Raw genomic sequence first — 23,445 nt, forward strand, 5'->3', positions numbered from 1 at the left:
GCAACCTTTACTTTGCTTTCCAATGAGAGGCACTTCTTAAACACAGCTCTATTTATAGCACAATCAGTAGGGAAAGGCAGAAATACCTCACAGATTGCCCTCATTTGGGGGTTTAGGGCTGAACCGAGCAAATGTCAGAAGCAAATGTTCCTTTCTTACTTCTTTCCCCCTGTTTCTCTCTTGACACCCATGTGAAGGCTGCTGGAGATTTAAATATGTTTTTAAATATGTTTACACAAATCAGAAGTTTCCTGTGATAGGAAAATTAATACTAAAAATGAATGCATGCTTTAGGCATCTTAAATTGTTCTTCTGCTTGTTTATGTGCTCTTCGTGTCTACCAGGATTTCTGATTCATTAGTTTTCTTAATTGTTAAATGCTCAGAAAACACAAAATTTTCAGTTTTATCTTGAAATCTACTGTGAGGTGGATTCCAAATATAAAGGCTCAAATGATGGTGGAGGTGAATTCACTGCCAGCACTTAGAGCAGCAGTCTTAAAGCAGCTGCTTCAGTGCTGCCTTCTACCTACTGGACTATGAACCTGCACTAGAAGTTATTATTTGCTATGCTATGGCTCTGAATGTGTACATCACTAAACAATGCTCTTCCCTACTCCAGCTGAGTATGTCCCTCCATCTCCGCAGGGAAATCTTTAATTGCAGAGGGAGTGACACAGGGCTAGGAGGTTGTGGAGGAGCAGCTGAAGGAAGGAATTGTGTGGGATGAATGCTTCCTGCAGCATACCAAAATTCAGTGCCAGGTCTTATGGAAGGGTCTATTTACACAACTGGTTAAGTTGCTTTTCACCCACTCACATACATCCTCTCACAGATTCCAGTTGTCTGCTCTCAAGCCCGTGTTCCAGCACTGCCTGCTGGAAAACTGTTGTGTCTCAGTTTTTCGGTGGCAGGTGATAATGCCATCACACAGCACTTCCCTGTCCTCTCACAGGCAGCAGCACTTCGGGGTTTTCCCCGGCCGTGCTCACTCTGCAGGTGGGCGGCAGGAGCCGCAGTGGCCGTACCCCCTCCACGGGTCCGGGTACAGTGCTCTGTGCCGGGGCTGCACCTCACCACAGCGGCCTACTTCCAGCTCCATGGGGAATTGCAGGCCATTTACTGAGCTGATTTTCCTTATGATCTGCCACATACACGTCTTCATTTACATTTCTTCCACGCCAATGACTCTGTGACTGGTCTCTATGTTGTAGTCTCACGACACCAAAGAACAGCGAGGATTCCCAGCCTCTCCTTTGTCTCACTGCCGACCCCGGCAGCTGCTGTCCTCGCTGGGCAGGGCGCGGTTCGGCGAGGTGCGCTGGGACAACGAGAGGCAAGGGCAAAATCAAAGCAGCCCTGAGCTCCCGCGCCCAGGTCTGAAGCCGGAACCCGTGAAGTAGGTGGGGGGCCCCGGCCGTACCCACGCCGAGGGCTGCGGCCTCGGGGCGGCTCGGCGAGTGGACAGCGCGGGCTGAGACCGCCTCCTGCCCGCCCGCGGAAAGGGCCCGTCCCGACTGCCTCTGGGCCACTGCCTCCGCGGCGCCGCTGGGCGCGCTGGGTCCCGCCTCGCCCTGGTGCCACCGAGCGCGGACGCGCCGGCACCAGAGCGCCACAGGAAGTGGTTGCCGGAAGCAGCCGCTCCGTCCCGCGGAGCCATGGCGGCGGGCGGCCCCTGAGGCGCCGCCATGTACTCCGGTGCCGCCGCCGCGGGATCGCCGCGCCGGGACTTCATCTCCGTCACTCTCGGCCCGGAGGAGGCGGTCGGGGTCGGTGGCTACAACAACAGCAAGGCCTGGCGGCGGCGCTCCTGCTGGCGGGTGAGGGCCACGCGGGGAGCTGTGCGGTACAGGGGTATCCTTGGGCTGGGTGCGGGGGGCACCTGGTGATGGGGGAAGGCTGTTGGGTGGCCAGAAATGTCCCTAGGCTTAGGTGCAGCTGGAATGTCATGGGAGGCCTGGCGTCGTCCCCCAGTTCCGAGTCGGGCAGAGGCCACGGCTGTGGGCCCTGGGCCCTGGGGCGGCCCCGCTCTGGGCTCTGCTTTCAGAGTGCTCGCGGAGCTGCTCTACGCGGGTGGGGGTGTGTAAGGCGAGGGCTGGCTGAGGTGTCTCCACGTCATGTCTTAATTTTCACCAATAAAGCTGGGACCGGGGGCATACGGTAAAATCCTGCCCTCTGCTAGTGGACATTTGAGGGGCAACGCTGTGCTCTCTGGACAGGAATGAGGACAATGAGATTTGGTCTCTGTGCCTTTCTTCTCTGTGTTAAGGCTTAAGGGGAGAGAGTCCTGTCTTCTGCCCACGGAGAGTAAAGGGAACAGTATGAAAGCTGAGTGTGAGGTGTCCTCTGGCAGAACTCTGGGAAGTGACCTTTTCTGCTTGTGGGTAGCATGGGCAGACAGCTTCATGTGCGATGGGAGTCTTGGGCTGGAGAGTCTTGTGTGGGAAAGAGTGAGTCAGAGGGCCAAGATAACCCTTGTTACAGATAGGAGATGATGTATAGTCACCTATAGAGGTTTTACAGGTCATCAGATAAAGTGTATCAAGAGCTTGTTTAGGCACACAGTCCCACAGTTCTCTTTTTATTACCATCTAGAGAGATATGGGTCCTAATCATCACCCTTCATTTTACACTTATTCTTCGTGAGCAAAAAACCAGTAAGATGGTGGTGAATGCCCTTGCATATTCTTGTGCCTTACTCCTACCCGTTGCAAGGCACCACAATTAAAGCTTCTTTTCTCGTCATACCCTGTTGAACCGCAGGACTGCTGGATTTCAAGCGTCTTTTTGCAATGGGTAGAGGGTCATAGATTTTGCTAAGTAGGTAGAACTGAAGATGACACAGTGGGACCAGCATCTTGCAGTGTGCACAGAGAGTGGTATACAGTATTCCTGTACAGTCAACAGTGCAGGTGGAAGGCAGGAAACTGTGTTGTGGGACTCACAGTGTGAGCACATTGACAGTTCTGCACAGAGACATTCCCGGCCTCTGGCTGTTGCTAAGAGGATGAGGACTGTGGGAAGTACTGTGTGGTTTGTAGGAAGGGTCGTTCCCAAGTGTAGCACTGGCAATGAAGTTCCCTCTGTATACCCAGAATTAGTGAATTTCAGGAGGACTGTTGGAAAAGTAATGTTGGCAATTTAGCCCTTGGTGTTTAACTCTCACTGTAAATGGAGGCTAATGTACCGTGGCCTCTTTCAGGTTAATGTCATTTGCTGTCAATTTTTCAGTGATTATTGCATATAATCTAGTGTTAACAATACATTTTTGCCCAGGATTAAACTTGAAAATATTGTGGGTTTGTCTTGTTTGCCCTTGTGGTATTTTACTTAATTTTCACATTGCTGCAGGTTGGTGCCTCTTTTTTTGTGGTGCAGAATTCGTTCTGTATGACAGATCCTATGCTTGTCAGAGCCAGGATATCCGACTTCTCCTTCACAGACTGACAGAATATTCTGAGTTGGAAGGGACCCACTCTTTAAGCAAACGGCCCATACAAGGATCTGAACCCATGATCTGCTAGTGATTGGTGCTCAGCTTATTTTGAGCCTTTCTTCTTTGCTGCAGTAACATTTTTAGTTTTCCTGCCATTTTCTTCCGTTTCTAATTTTGCATGTGCACTCTGCAGTCCCTCTCCAGCCAGGAAGAAAGAGGCTTTTGGCTGATTTCCCAGTTGATAGCTGAGCAGGTGCTCAGGTCAGCCAATGGAGATTGTGATTGAAGTCAGCTGTAGTCGAAGCTGAGAGTCTTGGCATTTGGCAGGTTCTGAGGTTCTTGCAGCAAGTGGCTCTTATGTTTTTGTGAGCTTCTTGTGCCAGCTGGTTGGATTTCTGTTTTCTCTGTCATTAAAGAAAATAAACAAAGGATATATGCAGTAAAACAGGGTAAAATTAACAGGGTAAAATTAAACCTAGTCAATTTTGTGGGTTTTAATCTGAATGAACCAATAAGAGTTTATTTTTAACCAAGTAGGTTCTTAATGTTATGCTAAATATTCTTTCTTTCACTTCTTTTCTCTCCTAAAGAAATGGAAGCAGCTGTCCCGACTCCAGCGGAGTGTCGTTCTCTTCCTGTTCGCGTTCTTGGCAGTGTGTGGAGCAATTTCGTACACAAGCATGGGGGAAACATGGAAAAGTATGTGTTTTGTACAGCTTGCAATTGCCAGAATGAGGTGTTAGAGTGAGGAGATGATTGTGGGTCTTATAACCAGTTTTAATTTCCATTGGTAATGACTAGATGTATTCATTAAAGTGCAGTTCTGAGATGATTTTATGTGGTGTTTGAATGATGTAATGCTTACTCAAAAATATATTTTGTATGCCTTTTCTTTCTTTATCTTGACTAGAGCAACGTTTTGTTTTACTTGATGTCCTGGTTTCAGCCAGGATAGTTAATTTGTTGAAGTAGCTGGGAGGGGGTGTAGCTAAGGCCTGGATGCTATTCTGTACTACCTCAGTCCTTGCTGGGTATGGGATGGGGGAAGAAAGGGACTCTCTGTGCTGGGGAGAAGGGGCTCCTTCTGGTAGAGAAACATGGCAGGGGCAGCAGTCTGTATTCATGCCTTCATGTAAATAGTTTCTTTTTCCTATACCTTTTGTTATTAATACTGTTGAACTTACTGTTTGTTTCTTATTTCATTGCTGTTTCCCCTAAATTGTTCTTATCTCAACCTGTGGTCTTTGCCTTCTGTGCTTCCAATTTTCAACTCGTCCACCTCAGAGGGAAGGAGAAGAGGGAGGGCAAAACTGAAAAGGGAAAGAGAATGGCAGTGTAGTTTTTGTGGTCAGGGAACACTGAATTGGGAAGTACCATTCCTAAACTATGGCAATTGATTAAGATCTGAAGGCTTTGAGTGTGGATTTTTTTTTTTATTATTATGTTTGTATGTAGCTGCAGGTAGCTCAAACCTAATCACTAGAATAAGGTAATTCTCTCTTGGTTTTGACTGCCTGTCAGTTTAGAAATTCTAAGCATTTGGGTAATACTAACGCACATTTACCTCTGATATAATCTTATTAATTGTATTGAAAAACTGAAATACTAGCAATTTTTAAAATCCCCATGTGCCCTTTAGCAGCTTCCATTTATATTAGGGAGAGGATTAATACCAAAATATACTTTGTATCTAACAATTAGTGTGTGTTTATCAATGCTTTGTGAATGCAAACAGTTTTTGGAGGTGCATCTACTACTTGTATACAGCAAATTGTTATAAATTTCTAACTGCAATCTTAACTGTTGATTCCTTGTGCTGAGTAGTTTTGTGTGTCTAGGTATAACAAATAAATCGTTGGATGATCAGAGAACAGAACAAGAAATTCCTAGATTGAAACTGGCAAATCCAGTTGTTCTACCAGCACCCCAGAAAGCAGATGCCAACCATGGAGACTACCCTGAGCTTTCACTGCAGGTAATGTGAAAAGAAATTAGTTTTCTAATGCCACAAAGAGTTTGTGAAGGCAAATAGTGCTTGGTTCCAACAGTTGTTGTGGAGGAAGGAGTTAGAGCTTGCAATAAACTTGTGCTCTTGGTGGAACACTGTCCTCTCAGGGAGGGTTTTGGTGTAGCACTTCTTGGCTTTATCTTTTTTATTTACATGTTCTGTATGCTGTTTTTTACTCACTGCTCTGCCTAGGAGTGCCAGGACTTCATGTCGCAGTGAACTCCTACCTGAGGCTTTACTCGTGCTGTCTGAATTAGTCTCCACTCTTGTGAGGAGCCTGGAGTCATGGTTTATCTGGGAGCTTGAGAAATAGCTTCAGAATGAGCAGATGATAGGAGGTTTTGAATGGTTATGTTTGTGGGGAATGCATTGGGAAAGGAACATCAACTGACTGTGAATTAGTGGAGCAAAGGAATACTGTTAGTGTGTTTGTCATTAATTTATCTCATGAATTCAGGGATTTTCAGTTAATGAATACAAAATTTTGTATGAATTTTTTTTCTTAGTCATGCAAAAATATACATGTATTACTGTATAGTAGTTCTTGGTATTTACACTGGCATTGTGGAAACTTTTTTTGGCATTCTTTTTGCAAATTCTCAAAAATTTACTATGCCTAGTAAAATGGAATGAAATATCTTTACAATCCTATGTCATTGCCTTGTGTTAAATGAATACTTGGGAGCAGTAGAGGTAGTTTAGAAGTAATTTATCAATGTAAACTTAAGAATGGAATGATTTTACCAAAAGTTTAAAGCAAACAAAACCACAAGGTCTTTAGCATACATTCCATTCAGGTCAGAATTTGCCTGCTGCAAAACAAACAAAATAAGATTTACCTGAATTTATGTTTAATACTGGAATGATATTGATTTGTGGTTTGAAGTTTGACTATCTCTGCACCTGACCAAGCACATTTTTTTTTTCCTATTCTCAGAAACCACCGAGACCGCCTCATATTCGTCGTGGTCCTTCCAATCTTCAGATCAAGGCACCACGGAGAGACATGAGGCTGAAGACCCGACATGATAACGTGAGAGCTGTAGAAGAGCTGGTCGAAGCGCATAAAGTAGAGAAAACAGAGAAATCCATTATCAGGTAGAAACGTTTCAGGCAAGGTACAGTGCTTCCTTCCCCCTTGCTCCCGCCAAGATCCATTGAGCGCTAGAGTGAAAATTTTAAGGGCTTTTTGTTATGTGTTCGAGGTTATTTTCTTTCTTTGCATGGGTTTGTTCTCAGGCCTGGCAGCTGCTGATATTACTAGGCTGATATATTTAATTTCGATGAATGTGCAGTTTCTCTGATTTTACTGTTTGCATCACACAACTGCAGAGGGTTTGAAGCCCTGCGAGACTGGCTGTATTTCTAATGCACTTAGACACTCTTAATGTTCAGCAGGATTCTCGGTGTCCAGAGGTTTCTCCTGTTTGTTGTAATAAATGTTAATGTAACAGTATCAATGTAATAGTGCTGCTACAAGTGTTTTTGTCCTGGGGCAGGTTTGGAAAATGATAGCAGTGTCAGTGCTGCTTGTGGATTGGTGCCACTAAAATCAGTGGCAGACTGACCAGCCCAGACTGACCAGGCAGAAGCAATAGATGTGTATGTAGTTGTGTGCGTGTAACACCATGTGCTTACTTCTTTCTTACAAGATATGTCATCCCTTGTACAGATCTAGTAGTATCTTTAACAGAAGGTCTGTGCTTCTATGGTTATGGAAGTGTTTTGGTTTGGGAATAAGTGAAGGAAAGTAATGGGGGTATAGAAAAGATTACCAAAAGTTCAGCAGAGGTTCTTCAGATTTGGAACACGAGGCTTGGGGGTTTTATGTGTTTTATGTTCTCTTTAGCACTTGCTCAGATGAGCTGATGATAGTATCAGAACTGTGCCTGGCTCAGCATTTTGGCTGTCAATATTGTCTGAAAATGTTTTATTGTTTTGCTTTTGCTGTAAATCACAGACTTAAACAGGCGGTAACAAGAGAACTTACAAGAGCAATGAAAACATGGTGAAGACTAGCTACAAATTTAAAGAATGAAAGTAAGAAATTAAATATGGCATTTATCTAAGTCAGAAGATATGCTGACTGCAGGCAGTTAGACTGTTAAAGTAAACACTATAGACTTTAAAGGTCCTGTAAGCCCAGTTCCCTTAGGAAGCATATAATGGACTCAAAGGCACCATACCTATATATTAAATGGTATGGTTGAGATTGTTTGATCTTGATATGAACTAGGCCTGACTTGAAGTCCACTCTGAAAGACTTCTCCTTCTAGAGATCTTCATGAAAACCTGTAAAAACTGAATTACGCATCTGTGGTGGAAAACGCGGCTTGTGATCCCTTGACAGCAGAGTTAGTACTTTGAGCATCTCATCCTTTGTACTTAATAATGAGTTTTGGTGATCATAATTTATGTAGTACTGTTGCAGCGTGGCAGGGTGGTAGAAATGCTGCAACCTTCTTTGAAGCATCTCTTTCAAAAGCTGCTGAGAGTAAGGCCACGAGAACAGGGCAAAGGGCAGCAACCTGTAGGGGCAATGAGGGATGAATAGTTGGGGTGGGCAGGGGCAGTGTCAACTAGCCAATGGGGGAAGCAATCTAATGTAGATTAACAATAGTGCTGCAGAGCACCATGGGCTGAGTCCTCTCTATCAGCCTAGGTGGGGAAACTCTATGATATATTCTTCCAAGGCAAGGCCCTGCGGATTTCCCTCAGGAGGAAGGATTCCAAGGATTCCACATGGTACTATTTAGCATTAGCAGCTACTGTGGTAATTTCAGAGCTGGTAGATAACAAATTGCTTGTAATACAGCATTTTCAGGGGTTTATTTTAAGATGTTTTTTATTAAATTGCATTGCCAAGATATTTAATGAAATTCCAAGAGCTTGTAACACACATTTCTTAATCAAGCAAATTTCTCTGCAAAGAAAATTTATTTGAACAGAACACTTACTTAGTGGGCCACATAATCATTTTGATCCTTGATACAAAATCTAACTTCTGTTTTATCAAAGTATTGTGTAATAACGGAAATACAGAGATAAGTCCCATTCATTTGCATGATTTTCTGTGACCAAAATAAGACCCTTGTATTTGCAGCTGGAGAGGAGCAGTGATAGAACCTGACCAAAGCACTGAACCACCATCCAGTAAAATAACGGAACCAGAAAAACCTTCATCTGTGGAAGCTGAAGACCAGAAAGAACCAGGTAAATAGGACAGCTAATGATACCTTTGTTTGATTGCTTTTATAGTTTAAGTTGTGCAATTTCTCCCCATACACATTATTTAATTAATTTATTTAGATTAAAGGAAACAAAAAGTGTAGGGGAGATTGCTTACCTAGAATATCCTGGTTTTTCAGTGTTCTTATTTCACTATGCCAGCCTTCATGCTTGTTAGCCTTCAGAATTTGAAAATAAATTTTAGAGACAAATCTTAGAAATACAGCCTCTGGGAAGAGGCAGGATAACCTAAAGAAGGAGGGCATGAAAGAGACAGCTTCGTTTTCAGCCTTTCCTTTTGTTCTGCCAATACAGGGAAAGTGACTTCCTCCCTGAACTAAATGGAACTGTTTTTAAGGCTCACCACAAAGCTGCAGAAGTTGTTTTTCAAGTTGCTGCGCTTGTGGACCTAAGAACCTGTTGTTCCTTTTCCTGAGTTCAGAAAAGAAACCAGGAAGTTGTGGTGTGATAAACGTGGCATATTTCAGTGTGATGTATTTGCACTTCTGAAAGCTTAAAATTTATGGGGTTAGTTGTGCTGCTTGGTGTTTCCCACTCTAGAAGTCTTTGCTCATAATTTTTCAAAATTTCAGCTAATGGCTTGGAATTTTTCATGTTCAATGTGTAAGCTCCTTTTCATGGCAGATTGCAAGCAAAAAATCAGTACAACTATGGAAAAAAACCCATGATTTTGCCAAGATGGAAAATGTAAATTTTCTTTCTATTTTGGTATTAAATAGAAAGTTCAACAGAAATAATTTTGTAGAAGTGATTTTAAATTTAACAGAAAGCAGTTAGTAAGAGAGGGAAGATGAAGAAAAGATGTTATGTGTTGAATTAGCTGAGGATTTTATTGTTAAGCATATGTATTCAGCACCTGGATTACCATGGATCTTAATCTGATATTTCCTGACTTTCATGTCTTTGAGCTTTAGTGATATTCATCTACAGCTGTGCATATGATTATTTTAATGTTTTATTTGCAGATGTGACAGTTTTGTTGCCAGGGAGAAATCTCTGCTTCCAGAGAGATTTCACGCTTCCAGAGAATTTGGCTGAACTGCTGACTGGAAGCACTGACTGGTTATTCTGCAGAGGAAAGGCTGTTCTGAAACAAATAATGTGAGGGTGGTTTTTCCATTGCACTGATCAGTTAGTTTGGAAGAAATTTTATTTTCGGTGGAATGCAGTAAAGTGGTGCATAGTAGAGTTCCATCAGTGCCCTGCGGAAGTCCTGAGCAAGGTGCTGTTTCTCCTTTGCAGTGCCCATCAATGAGCGCCAGCTGGCTGTGATTGAAGCCTTCCGCCATGCCTGGAAAGGGTACAAGGATTTTGCCTGGGGTCATGATGAGCTGAAGCCTTTGTCCAAGTCCTACAGTGAGTGGTTTGGACTTGGGCTTACCTTAATTGATGCCTTGGATACCATGTGGATTTTAGGCTTAAAAGAAGGTATTTTTTTTTTCTCTTCCATTTTTTTTCCTTTGAAATAATTTTTAAATTTCTCTTCAGGCACTGCCTGTTCAGAGTTTTGAGGGGTATATTTATTACATGTGGCCTATAAATTTAGCTTCTCTGTGAGGGTAAATCCATACATACATACATACATTGTGTATACATATGTATGTATGTATCTGGTAGAATTTGAGGGATGTTTTAATAAACTTCCTGGTCTTTGTTTCTGTACTAAAACCTCTGTGCCATTACACAGCTGGTGGAGGCTTTGCGACCATCACTCTTGGGTAGTTTGTCTCTATATTCCTTGCTCGTGTTTTCTCACACCCAATACCAGTATTTCATATATGGATTTAAGAAGGCTGTTTCTGTAGGGAATCTATGGGTGGAGAAAGGGAGTGCTCAGTACCTCTTTCCTGAATAGTTTTGTTGTCTGTATTTTTGAGAGTTATTCTTGACATGACCATGCTAGAAAACTTCTGAACAGATTTTAAAAACTAAGCCAAAAATTTTGCAATTCTGTTGCAAAAAACTTTAATGCTTAATTAGTATTTAAGACCATTTTTTTGTTGATAGTTGTTTGGGATTTTTTTTTCTGGTGATGCAGAGGTTTTTTTAATGGTATTTAAAAATGTCTGGAACTGTATCTATTTAACCATGGTCAATAACCACCTTTGTAAACTTCTATTAAACTTGCAGATTTTTCTGTCATGGTAGGAAGAACAGATCTGCCAGTGTAGGTACAGTAAATACTCAAAAGTATTTCATGGTTCTGCCTCTTCTACCTTTGAAGTTTTTGTAAAATAATATGTTGTGTGTGTGCAGCTCTAGGCCTGCACAGGCTATCTTGAAGTTTAATCAAGTTGTCAGTATGTTGCTAGTTTTTTTTTTTTTTTTTCCTAAAAAATTAATTTTGAACTGAGTAGATTTTTTTAAAATAAATTATTAGAGATGTGTTGAAAATGGGTTTTTGGTGAGGGATTCTTTCTATTTTATAGAAGTTCTGCTGACTGCCTTAGAGAGCTCCTGGGGTTTCTTCTGAATAACAAATGCTATGTAAATGAAAGTTCTGTTTGAGGCTGCTAGTCTTTCTTATCAGCTGATGAATGCAAAAGATTCTGGGGCAGAAAACTCTGCCTTTGCTACTGTACTGCTGACAACACTGGACTGAAGATTTTTAGTAATTCTTCTCAATGTGCCCAACATCCTGTATTTGCTCAGCATCCAAGACTGAAGGGTGCAGAGGTATCCATTTCCTTTAGAGTTTATCTCCTAAGGAATGCCTTCCATTTCTGGCAAACTGGTTGTTCTGCTTCTCACAAGCAGGAGTTTCCAGAAGCTGTGAGATCACTGAGATAGCTCAGCCTCCAATTGTGAGTGCTGAGCTGACTCACATGCACCATGGAGACCCTGTGCCAAAGCAGTCATTGAGTGATGCTGTTGCTAAGCTGTTTGATGAACCTAATATAGCTTTTCTTTTAACCTTTCTTTTGAATTAGTAGTGTGATAAACAACCATTTTTGCTTCTAGAGAAAAAGATTGCAACATCTTGCAGGAAGCAGGCTCCTGAGGACATTGCTATGCTAAAGCTATTAACTGAAAATGTTACCTGTTATCAACAGCTTTGGTTGAAAAAGATTTAACTAAAACTAGAAGGAAGTGTAACTAATTATCTGACAAGTCAAATGGATGGATTTGAAAGACTGGACTATTTTAATAAAAAATTATTCTATTTCTTCTTAAACTATTAAGGATTTTCTGTTTTGGTGGATATTTCTGTCTGTATGCATCTGTGGTGTGTGCTGAATAAGAATTAAGCCAATGGTAATGAAACTTATTCCAGCGTGTGCTCTTCATTTTAATTTTCCACCTCAAATTATCATCTCTGTAAGACAAGTACAAGTAACTGTTATGGATATATGGAGTACTCATGTCTTCAGTTGTCGGAACATGCCAGAAGTTCATAACTGAACTACCTTTTATGCTTTGCAGAGTTTGACGAAGCAAGAAAATGGGTAGCAAATGATTTAGTATTTGATAAAAATGTGGATGTGAACCTATTTGAGAGCACTATCCGTATCCTGGGTGGCTTGCTGAGCACCTACCACCTCTCTGGAGATAGCCTTTTCCTGGAAAAAGCTGTGAGTGTCTGGCCTTAAAAATCAAACTGGGTTATGTATTCCATATTGGACAAAGTTGAGGGAAGATTCCTCAGAAAGTTAAATGTTGCTGGTTTTTAACAGTTTCATAAAGTGGTGGGAAAGGCATTTACCGTTGAGCTTTGAAGCCTGCACTACTGCTCTCTGTACAACCTCAAAACTTTGCTGTGTTTGTCACCTCCTTGTATGTCTGCTCTTCTGCTGATTAATGGCTGACCATCATAAAGTTCATGAAACAAAAGAAGAAATAAATGATTGGCAAAGGGTAATAGTTTTTTGTTGCCCTTTCTGTATGTCTTAACAGCATCAGCCACTTCATCAGATTAGCTAGATCAGCCAGTGACTGCATGATAGGGATTGCAGCCTCAGATGATGCCTGCAGTGCTAAAGAGAAGGTGGAAGCTCTGCTCATTACTATGAATAAGTTAATGACTTTTTAAATTTCTTTAATTGCTTGCATCATCTAAAACTAAGCTGCTGTTCTATCTTTTTCCATCTGCTTTGTGAAGAAAATCTAATGGGATGTCCATTTATATATATTTATTTTTGGTTTGACTGTTGTTTTGTCCTGTGCTCTGGGGTTTTCTTTAGAAAGACATTGGAAACAGACTTATGCCAGCATTCAAGACCCCCTCCAAGATACCATATTCTGATGTCAACATTGGTCGGGGCACCGCACATCCCCCTCGCTGGACATCTGACAGCACTGTGGCGGAGGTGACCAGCATTCAGTTGGAGTTCAGGGAGCTCTCTCGTCTGACTGGAGATGAGAAATTCCGGGTATGGAAGAATCGGTTGATACCGCTCTCTTTTTCCATTTCTCTGCAGCTCCACCACTGACTCTCCATCAGTACTCACGGTCTCAGGAGTCTATAAGTTATGATAAATAAGTTGAGAAACTCTAGACAAGGCAAGAAAAAGAAACAAAATATTCCTTTATTTTACTGAATACCAAAAGTAGTAGGAGATGAGTAGGAGATGAGTAATTGTTTTTCTTCCTCAGAAACAGCTTTTAATTAGAAAAATAAAAATTTCTGAGTGTGGTTTCTTGATACTGTTTTCTATATGCAGAGAACAAAACTGAAATGTTACCATCCAAGGAACTAAAATGTCACTCAATAGTTAAGAGTCTTGAGAGCAGGTCACCATATAGGGAAAAGTTAGTTGAAATAAAAAGAAATTCAGAGAAAATAGTATTTTCCATTTTTCTTTTTGTTTGCTGATGTTGTTATTTTGAACTGTATTCACAGCTCGGTGTTGAAGAATGAAGTAATTTAAAGAACCTTAGCTATTGCTAAATAGATTCATGTAGTTGATTTTTTTGCTGGACTTCTACTTTGCAAGTCTGAGTAAATCTGAGTACTGTAGTACTCGCTTTTGAGTGGGCTTTCCTTCAAGGAAAGGAAGCAGTTGTAATTGCTTCAGAGTACTTGAACATAACCAGAACATCATATTTTGAGAGTCCAGAAGTCTCAAATCTTGAATTTAATATATTGCTCTAGCTGAACTTGATGTCCCTGATGCTAATTTGGGGAAGCAAAGTTACAAGTTTGTTACTGTGCTATAGTGACTAGACACAGTTCTGTACCTCATTCATACCTATAAAATTTATGTTTTCCATTTTCTTTCTTGTAGAAAGCTGTAGATGAGGTGATGAAGCATGTTCACATCCTCTCAGGGAAAAATGATGGCCTAGTGCCTATGTTTATCAACACCAACAGCGGGCAGTTCACCCACCTGGGAGTCTACACTCTGGGAGCCAGAGCTGACAGCTACTACGAGTATCTGCTCAAGCAGTGGATTCAGGGTGGAAAGAAAGAAAATGAGTAAGTTCCTTACACTTCTCATATTGGTGTGATAATTAGGTGAACTGTAAAACTCTCTGTTGTAGTTTGCTGCTTAAAGAAAAATAATGCATGTACCCAAGAGTCAGCTGAACTAAGTACTGTTTTTAAAAGCAAGCTAAACAGAAAGAGAGGCATCATGTTACAGTAGTAACATGATGAAAGGACACAAGGAGAGTTAGCCTTAGTCTTAAAACTCCCTCTCCACAAAAACCTTTTCTTCCTCAGGTTGTTGAATGTGAGGAGTGTCACAGAAAGGAGATGAGCATAATTAGACACTTCTGAAATACTGTGGGCATTTCCTTTGGACAGCGATGTCTGTGTTTGCTATGGGTTTGTTAGTGAAAGGAGAAGGGAGACAGAAGTTTGTTTGTTTTATCTTCTCTTTAATTCCAGAATCCCAGACTGGTTGGGGTTGGAAGGGATCTTAAAGCTCATCCTGTCTCACCCTTGCTATGGGCAGGGACACCTTCCACTAGACCAGGTTGCTCCAAGCCCCATCCAACCTGGCCTGGGACACTTCCAGGGATGGGGCAGCCACAGCTGCTCTGGGCACCCTGTGCCAGGGCCTCCCCACCTTCACAGGGAAGAATTTCTTCCTAATATCCAGTATCAGTCTACTTACTTTCAGTTTAAAGACCCTTGCTCTATCACTACATGCCCTTGTAAAAAGTCCCTCTTCAAGTCTCATATGTTCCTTTTATCTGTACTGCATTAGTGGAAGAGTGTTTACAAGGAGGAGTTAAAGATGTTGGAAAAGATACTTTCCTTCAAGACAAGTCTGCATATAAGCTAATTCTGTTAGACTCCTTGTTATTTTTAAGGAGTTTAATGCAGATAGAGCAAAAATGTGCCTTTTGGAGGCATACCTGTGTGAGAGCAGATGCCTTTCTGCAAACAAAGCTTTCATCACTGCTCTTTCCAAGGCTTACCTTACTGTAAATGGAGAACCGGTGTCTTTGGGACCACAATGGCATTTTATGAGCCTCACAATCAACAGGTTGTTTTCCATATTGAAAGTACATGAAAACAAGGAAAAATGAAATTAAATACTGTGAAACAATGTTTCACAATGAGAAAGGTCAATTGGAAAAGATTGCTCAAACTCTTTGAATCTCCATCTTTGGATAGGGGTACTGAAAAATTGCTTGGGTAACCACTCAGACAACCTGATGAAATTGAATCTGCTTCAGAGCAGAGGGTTGAAATAGAGACCTCCAAGAGGTCCTTTCCAGCCTAGATTTTCTGTGATCTCAATAACTCTGCTTCCAAGGATTTTTGAAATAAAATCTGGTTATTGCCTAGAAACAGTTGCAGGTGTTTTCTTTAATATTTGAATAAGTATTAAAGTACTATTATTTACTTTTCAAGTAAACCCAGTATTGCTGTACATGGTAGTGACAACTGATTAATGTCATGTTGATGGTTACTGAGGGGGTTTTTAAAGTTTTCACATTTAGTTAAATATTACTCCGTGGACTGAAGTAACAGTTGTCGACTGTGCTGAACATCACCTATGATCAAGTATGTTCTAACTGTGTGCATGTGAGCTAACTGGGGATGATGTTTTTCACAGGCTGTTGGAAGACTATATGAGAGCCATAGAAGGAGTGAAAAAGCATCTTCTTCAGAGATCGGAACCCAAGAAGCTTACTTTTGTAGGAGAGCTTGCTCATGGCCATTTCAGTGCCAAGATGGTAAGAAATACAGCTGCAAAAGAAAACAGAAAAACCATTATAAAATTTAAATAAAACCCAACACAGAGGCAAATGCAAAGCTTTTCCCTCACAAAAAACAAAAACAAACCCTGACAAAAACAAACAAAAAACCAACAAAAACCTAAAACACAAGATGATATATACATACACATCTGTCCCGTGTGATGGCAGTAATGAGTAACTGCCTTGTATATACTAACCACATGTACAAACCAAGGGCCTTCTGTATGAGTTACTCTGGTAAACCCATTTTGTTCCTTCAAGACTGAACATTTTGGTGCTGGAATTAAATTTTCTTTCTTTTTTTCCTTTTTTTTCTGTTTTAGTCATAAAATTCCAGTGCCCTAAATTGTTGAGATAATACCTATTTTATGTATTACTAGTTTTTCCATAATTCAAAAATATATGTAGACACTTGCACAACTGTGTTTTCAGATTTACCTTCAAAAGAAGCATGTAATCTAATACTGTATTATGGGGTTAAAAAAGAAATTAATAATTTTGGAGGTTTCTGTCCACTCATGACATCTTTATTTTCCTACCTGGAAGATTCTTGGGTATAACAGTATGCTGTTTGCTGCCGGGAGAATTGATTGATCTTAACCCTCTGTTCCCAATTTGTGTATTTTAAGATCTTTCAGTTAAAAATCTCATGCAGTGCAGCTATTGTATATATGTGTGGCTTGTCTGAAAGACGAGTGATGTATTATTAATGTATGTATAGCCTTTCCTAATGTAGTATTTTTAAGATAATCAGTTCTAGTTTTCAGCATGTGCTTCTTGGATCTGAATTTCTCAAAAGTTCTCCAAAAAAACCTGCTGTGAGTAAGACCAGAGTCTGGGGCTTGGGTAGAGGGGGCTGCCCCATTCCAAGATAGAACAGAGTTGAATTGAGACATATAGATTTGGCTTAGTTGTCTGTACATGTCAGAACACTTCCTTCTGTTTCAGGGAGTCAGAATTTTTGTTTTAATCCATTATTATTGGGTGAAAGGCTGGACAGGTCTCGTACCCTGTCCAGCTGGAACAGTGGGGGATGTTTGGCTCCTATGTCTATGCTAACCTTTACAGCCCTCCACTTTCCTTAAGTACTGGACAAAGATTTTAAAGGTCCATACAGGGACATCGGAGTGGTTTTACTACGTTTTGGGTGATGAGACCTGAGCTTTGATTCTGAATCAAAGATCCCATATGTGACATTAATCTGCAGTGCTTACTTTCTTACATCAATGGTAGATTAGCTCCAGAATAAGGACACCAAGCCTTTAGGTGGTTCTGTTGATGACCTGCATGAGCTGATATGAAATCTGGTAAACTAAAAGACACCCTCCTTCCTCTCAGCATGACCTGAGACCTTTTGTTCAGAAACTTGTCATAAAAACACATTCTTGTACATTTTTGAAATTAATGATTTCTGTAATAATGCTGCCTGCCTCATGTTACATTACATGAGATTGTTAAAAAGTTATCCTCAAGGTGTTGTACCAGAAGTGTGTTTTGAAGAAGAGAAAGAATCAAAAATTAAAAAGATGGTGCCCCCTTACTTCCCCTTGCTGTTTGATGTGTAACTTCTCAGTAAGAGTTGTCTTGTCTTGCAGGATCACTTGGTTTGCTTCTTGCCGGGTACTTTAGCACTGGGAGCTCACAATGGACTGGCTGCTGATCATATGAAATTGGCTGAAACTCTTATAGAAACCTGCTACCAGATGTATGCTCAAGTAGAGACAGGCCTGAGCCCAGAGATCGTACACTTCAACCTCCATGCACAGAAGGGCCATAAGGATGTAGAAATCAAGGTGAGCAGATAGCTGGCCTGAACTCCAGTTCCCCGATTTCTCTGTAGCTCTATTCTGCTGTTGAACTTCTGGCCAGATATTAGGGATGGGGTTTGTCGTGGAGCAGCTAATTCTTTCTTTGCCTTGCCTTCTAGCTGTACCCGAGGCTTTGGTTTTAGTTACCCCGGCAGTAAATTTAGAAGCTGATTTATGCGTAGCAAACTCTTGGGAGCAGATGGAGATGTGAATAATTATTTTTCTCCCTGCATGTATCCTTGAGGAAATTCCCTGTCTGAAATACTCTTGCCATTTTTTTTCTTGCAGCCTGCAGACAGGCACAATTTATTGCGACCAGAAACTGTGGAAAGCCTTTTTTATATGTACAGATTCACTGGTGATAAGAAATACCAAGACTGGGGCTGGGAAATCTTGCAGAATTTCAACAGATACACCAGGGTAAGGCCAGTTTCTAATAAACTGTTCTGTCAGGACTGTATTTGCTCAGTTGCTTTCTAACACCAACTTTGAAAACATACTACATTTCAAGATTCATCAGATAACTGTGGGGGAATTTGTAAGTATATACAGAAAAATTGTTTTCTTACAGATGGAGATACCCTGCTTAACCCATATAGTGAAAGAACTTTTATTACATTGATGAAAAAGTGAAATGCAGAAGCTGTAGGCAAGGCCACCAAAGTGTTAGAATCTGTAGTTTTTAGACTACAAGACGCTGAGAAGGGCATGGCTGGATTGAAAGAACTCTTCAATTAAAGTTGCCAAAGAAAAAAGAAATAGCACAAAATGGCATTAATGGCTTAATAGAAGATTTTTCTGTTCATTCTGACTACAGTGCTTGTGGAGATGTCACTGATATGCTGTGAAAGTGTGGGCACCAAATATCAATTCTTAAGAGAAAATGATACAAGGCTTGGGTCAGCTCTAATGTAAAAATCGCTAGTTCTTTTCTGTATATATGTCCAGAAACTTCAAAGGGATGTTCTTTGTGATACCCCTCTACCCTGAGCACAAACGGATATTTTGCTTCATTTATTGTTGTGGCTTCTTTTAAAATGCAATGAGATTTTTTTTTTTCATTAATGGAGCTTTAAATGTAATTGAAAACCAAGTATGAAGTGAAAACATGATCTGTTCTTAGCAGTTATCTTCTCCAAGTGCATCTGGATGTTAGGAAGTAAAAAATTATTCTAGGTTATGCAAAGATATAATTTTTTTTTTTCCTGCAGGTTCCTACAGGTGGTTATACTTCCATTAACAACGTTCAGAATCCCAGTAATCCAGAGCCACGGGATAAAATGGAGAGCTTCTTCCTTGGGGAAACACTCAAATACATGTTTCTGCTGTTCTCAGATGACATAGACTTAATCAACCTTGACAAATACATCTTTAACACAGAGGCTCATCCACTCCCTATCTGGGTACCAGCATAGACTCTGCATCAGTGTATCTTCCAGTGGTGGCATTTTTATCTTCAAGTCACTTTACTTTTTAGGGTTTGAGGAGAGATGCTATAATGAACCTTTTTTGACTTCAAACAACAGACAAAAGCTTGGGAAAAGCATTTCTGGCTTGAAGAAATCATGTCAGTCTTAAATCTAATCTCTGGTTCTGGGATGGGCAAAGCTGTGCCATATGAAGCTGGTTTCTCTGGTACTGGTGATGAGGTTAAGAAGGTAATTGTAGTGTGGACCATGACATTCTCGGGGCTCTGATGACCCACTTAATTGCTGATTCACTTATGTCAGTGTTGCTAAATGCTCATTAGTTATTGGGAATGCAGCAAATTGGCTTGGGGCACAGCATTTTCCTGGAGAGCAGGAATAAGCCTCCAGTTTTCTGCTTTATTCTGGATTCACTGAAACACTGGATTACAGAGCCATTCCTTTGTCAGACTGACAGTGGTTCAGATGCAAAGTGGAATAAAGGAAGAGCTATAGTGCTATCCCAGGGAGAAGCTGTCAGCATTGCTGCTGGTACTCTGATCTCATTCCAAACTCCCAAGATATGCTGCATCATGGTAGAAGAAAGAGGCAGCAGAGTATCTGTTGTATAGCATCTTAGTTTTGTAGAGCACTTGGAACAGTATTCAAGTTGTGGCTGAAATGAATGGTGAAAGAGAATTTGCTGCTGGTTTAGCTCAAAGTGATATATAATTTTGTAGAAGTATTGCAGTTTTTTAACTTCCCTGCAGGACAGCAGGAGATAATGTGAAATGCAAGTAAAACTACATGTGCATTTTATATCTTATTTGCATCAGTTAGACTCAGGTATTCTGACTGAAAGCTGCTTTCAGCTTTTCAGAGATTGGGCACTGGGAAAGCTTGTGAGCATATTAGGTATCAGCCTTCTTCCATCCCTTCCTGTTCAGATATCACATCATGGGTTTTTGTTGACTCAAAACAAGCTTGCAGCTGTACATCAAAGTTCTTGTTATTCATAATTTCTTGGACCATGGAGAAGTTGTCTTTTTTTTTTCCTTAGGAGTACAGTAGGTATTTTCAGCAGTAGTGTTAAAAGCAGTCTACAGCAGTTCTAGGCCCCAGTAGAATTGGAGAAATTAATTTCAGTTACTTGAAGACAAAGTAGACCCAGGTTTTTTAAGAATCTTACAGGAGCCCTGTGATCTTCCATTTTTATATGTGCACACGTACAGATTTTAAGCCATGAATTTGGAAATGAGCTTTCTAGAGTGCTTTTCCTTTTGGATTTGGACTTGGACAGTCCTGTATTCATGGATAAGATCTCACAAATGTGATTATTCATATTTCCAGAAGAGGTTGGTCTTACTGAAAGTGTCTTTCCCCTATGGCAGTGGGAGTCATTTAGTGGGGACTGGGGCAGGGCCAGTCCCCACTAAATCCAGGGGTCCCTGGCCATTAATGGAGCTGACTGAATTTAACTCTAATAGTCATTTTCCTGTGGCTGAGGGAGGTATTTTATAGTAATTGTAACGTGTGATTTGTAAAGTAAGATGTATCTTTATTTGTTTTATGCTGATCCATTCTGTTTGCTGGACTTAAAAAGTTACTCTTGGGACCAGTATTTAAGTCTTTATATAGTATTTATCATTCCATGTACTAGTGGAAATGGAGAAATTTCAGGAATTATTTAAATGCACATTCTTCTGTCATTAGAGGGACCCTGTCCTGGGATTGACAGGACATAACTAATTAGTGCAGAATGTTAATGTTCCTCCTGTTCACATGCCAGCAGTAACTCTGAGAACAAGCTTCTCACTTACAAGTGCAGTGGAATCCTGTCACTATGGCCTTTGGCTACACAACCGATTTGCTGCCAAGGCTTCTGTTTTCTTTGGCACAACAACAAATGAGGATAGTGCAGCAGAAATGTGGAAGGAAGCACCTTCAGTTTTTTTGTTCATGAAGCAGGTTTGTGCTGCTGAGGAGCTGAGTTTTGGCTAAAAGCTAAAGGCTTAAAATAGGAGACTAAAGAAAAAAAATTAAAAATATAAATTCAGTGACACTACCCAGGTCCTGCTGACCTGTGTTGCTTTGGCCATGTGCCTTTGAACAAAGCGAATTTTGAACCTTTGATTATGACTGTGCTATGGATTGCAAAATTTCCAGGGTTTGGTGTTTCACCAGACAGCTGCCTGACTGAGGCAAGAGAGATTTCTTAGAAAATGGAATAAATGCTTACCAAAAATCTTCTGGTTTTGAAGTTGTACGCAAGTCTTAATGTAATCGATTTTACAAATGGGACTATGGGAGTCTGTGTGATACTTTCTTTGCCTTATGATTGGCTTGAGAGTAATAATTTCCTAATGAGTTGAAGGAGAGAAGAATAAACTGTCACTTTCCCAAACATGTCTTGTCTTTTAGCTGAGCCTGTTGGTCCAGCTGATTTCTATCTAGTTCCTCTTGGGACATGCAGTCTCCTCAAAATGTGGCTTTACTGTCCTCAGCCTTTAAACCTGAGGTTCAGATTGTTAGCTCTCACTCCCTTTGAGAACAAATGTTTGTTTCAGACATCTATATCACGTGTGAAATGGCACAAACTAAATAATCTCAACAAAGGTCAGCTGTTCTTCCTGTTCTTCTGCAGAGGTCATTTTAATTGCTTGTTTATTTTAACTTCCTTAACAAACTGTTGGGTCAGATCAGTCTCTGAGCTCCACAGCCTATGTCTGTTCCATAATGTGCTCCTCCAGCACAACTGAAGCTCAGTTTGTGGCTCCTTGTTCCAAAGCTTGAAATGCTGGGTCTGTAATCCACTTTGGTGTTTCTACATGCTAGGACACTTTTGGCTTAAGTGGAGTGTTGTGGGAAGGCCACCACTGAGCCAGGGATTTCTGTCCTTCACAACAGAAAGCCTTGGCTTTCACTGAGAAACAGAGCCGGGCACGGGCAGAGCCACAGAGAACTGCAGGACTGCGGACTTGGGAGTCTCACACTTGGGGCTTTGAGCCACATTCAGGAAATACTGACCTGTATTCTCAAAAAAAAATTGGCAGATGGATGGGGCACAGTTACCATCTAGTCCCTGAACTTTTGAAAGCTGAATTCTCATAACAGGTCTTCAGAAACTGGCAGCTTTGCAAGGTCCCTGGTGTTGGCTGACAGGATCCTTGTGTTTTGCAGGACTTTCATTTAACAGGATTTTCAGCATTCCATGCCAAGCTCAGGTACAGCTCTGTTTACTCCTCCAAAGAATACACCTTGTTTACTGTTCCATGCGAACGTGATGTTGGCAGTGACGACAGATGAAGGCAGGAAAGGTTTTTGCAATAACGCATTTACAGTTTTGTGAATTTTTCCTGTGCTTCAGAACTTGCCTCTTAGAAATAGCCCTGCAAGGGAATTCAGCTCCTGATTGCCAGTACCACACTCAGTATAATTAACAGGATCAGTAAAACTGACATGATGAGGGTAGCTCCATGAAGCTTGTTGCTTCAAGAGAAGGGGTTAAGATTTTTCTGACTTTGGATTTGGGAAGAAAGATTTGGGTTTTTTTGTTCTCTGAAGCACTTCTGGGGATTGCTGTCCAAAGCTGAAAGCCTTTGCGTCCACTGGAGCCCAACACTGAGTTCCTGTTCTGTACAATGTTCCCACCTTGGCTGCACTCATTGTGTCTGTAAATGATGATAGAACTAATGAGACTTTGTTCAGCAACCTCACTGTTGCAGGCCTTAAGCACAGGGCCTACACCCATGGTCTGGTCTGGGTCACTCACTGCTTATATGCCATTTTCTTTGTGTGGCCCTGAAGTTCAAGCAGGAGCAGCATTCCCATGATGCTCAAGAGTGGTGCTTTGGGGCTCTTCCCTTCAGCTCAGACAGCACTACACAAGAGGGTTTTCTTTTTACCTCCCATGCTTGCTTGCCAAAGGATTCAAAACATTATGGATGTTGGCGACACTGGTTTCAGACTTGTGCCATGATTTCTTTTATGGTGTTGCTCATGTGTGCCGGATGCCCATGTGTATTATCTCTTTGCCATAGTGTCTGAAAGCTTTTAGTTTATCCTTATGTATCAGTCAAACTATGTGTATTCCTTGGGAATAAGAACTATCTGTAAGAGGAAAAAAAGGGCTCAGTATAGTCCAAGAGAAGGGGATTAAAAAACTTGTCCTTCTGGAAGGTCAGCAGACACCCAGGCCTCCTTTCTCTTCAAAGCACAAACCCCACCCTGGTGGCTGGGATGGCTTGCAGTGACTTCCTGAAACACTTGCCCCTGAACCTGGCTGTGTTCCTACATTGCTAGGCTGATGATCACTGGGTACCTGCTTACAGGTGTGAAGGGTACTGTTTCAAGGGAAATAAAAGCAGGATGCAATCCTTGCTCT

At 41.3% G+C, this 23,445-nt stretch overlaps 1 protein-coding gene across 1 annotated transcript; it reads left to right on the plus strand.

Annotated features, from left to right (window-relative positions):
* Positions 1-1,631: 1,631 nt before the first annotated feature.
* MAN1B1 (mannosidase alpha class 1B member 1) lies at positions 1,632-21,465 on the plus strand. The gene is made up of 13 exons (XM_068211723.1): positions 1,632-1,819; positions 4,026-4,134; positions 5,274-5,410; positions 6,381-6,541; positions 8,547-8,656; positions 9,935-10,120; positions 12,116-12,264; positions 12,874-13,062; positions 13,918-14,108; positions 15,703-15,823; positions 17,443-17,640; positions 17,944-18,075; positions 18,867-21,465. Exons 1-13 carry the CDS (start codon positions 1,688-1,690, stop codon positions 19,068-19,070), a joined length of 2,019 nt encoding a protein of 672 aa, XP_068067824.1. The 5' UTR covers positions 1,632-1,687; the 3' UTR covers positions 19,071-21,465.
* The last annotated feature ends 1,980 nt before the right edge of the window (positions 21,466-23,445 follow it).

Source organism: Anomalospiza imberbis, chromosome 21 (genome assembly GCF_031753505.1).
Source record: "Anomalospiza imberbis isolate Cuckoo-Finch-1a 21T00152 chromosome 21, ASM3175350v1, whole genome shotgun sequence".
Classification (NCBI taxonomy): Eukaryota; Metazoa; Chordata; class Aves; order Passeriformes; family Viduidae; genus Anomalospiza; species Anomalospiza imberbis.

Coding starts and splice junctions, on each gene's coding strand:
- MAN1B1 (XM_068211723.1), top strand. CDS start 1,688: ATGTACTCCGGTGCCGCCGCCGCGGGATCGCCGCGCCGGGACTTCATC. Junction 8,657..9,934: donor TGAAGACCAGAAAGAACCAG/GTAAATAGGACA, acceptor TCTCCTTTGCAG/TGCCCATCAATGAGCGCCAG. Junction 12,265..12,873: donor GCCTTTTCCTGGAAAAAGCT/GTGAGTGTCTGG, acceptor GGTTTTCTTTAG/AAAGACATTGGAAACAGACT.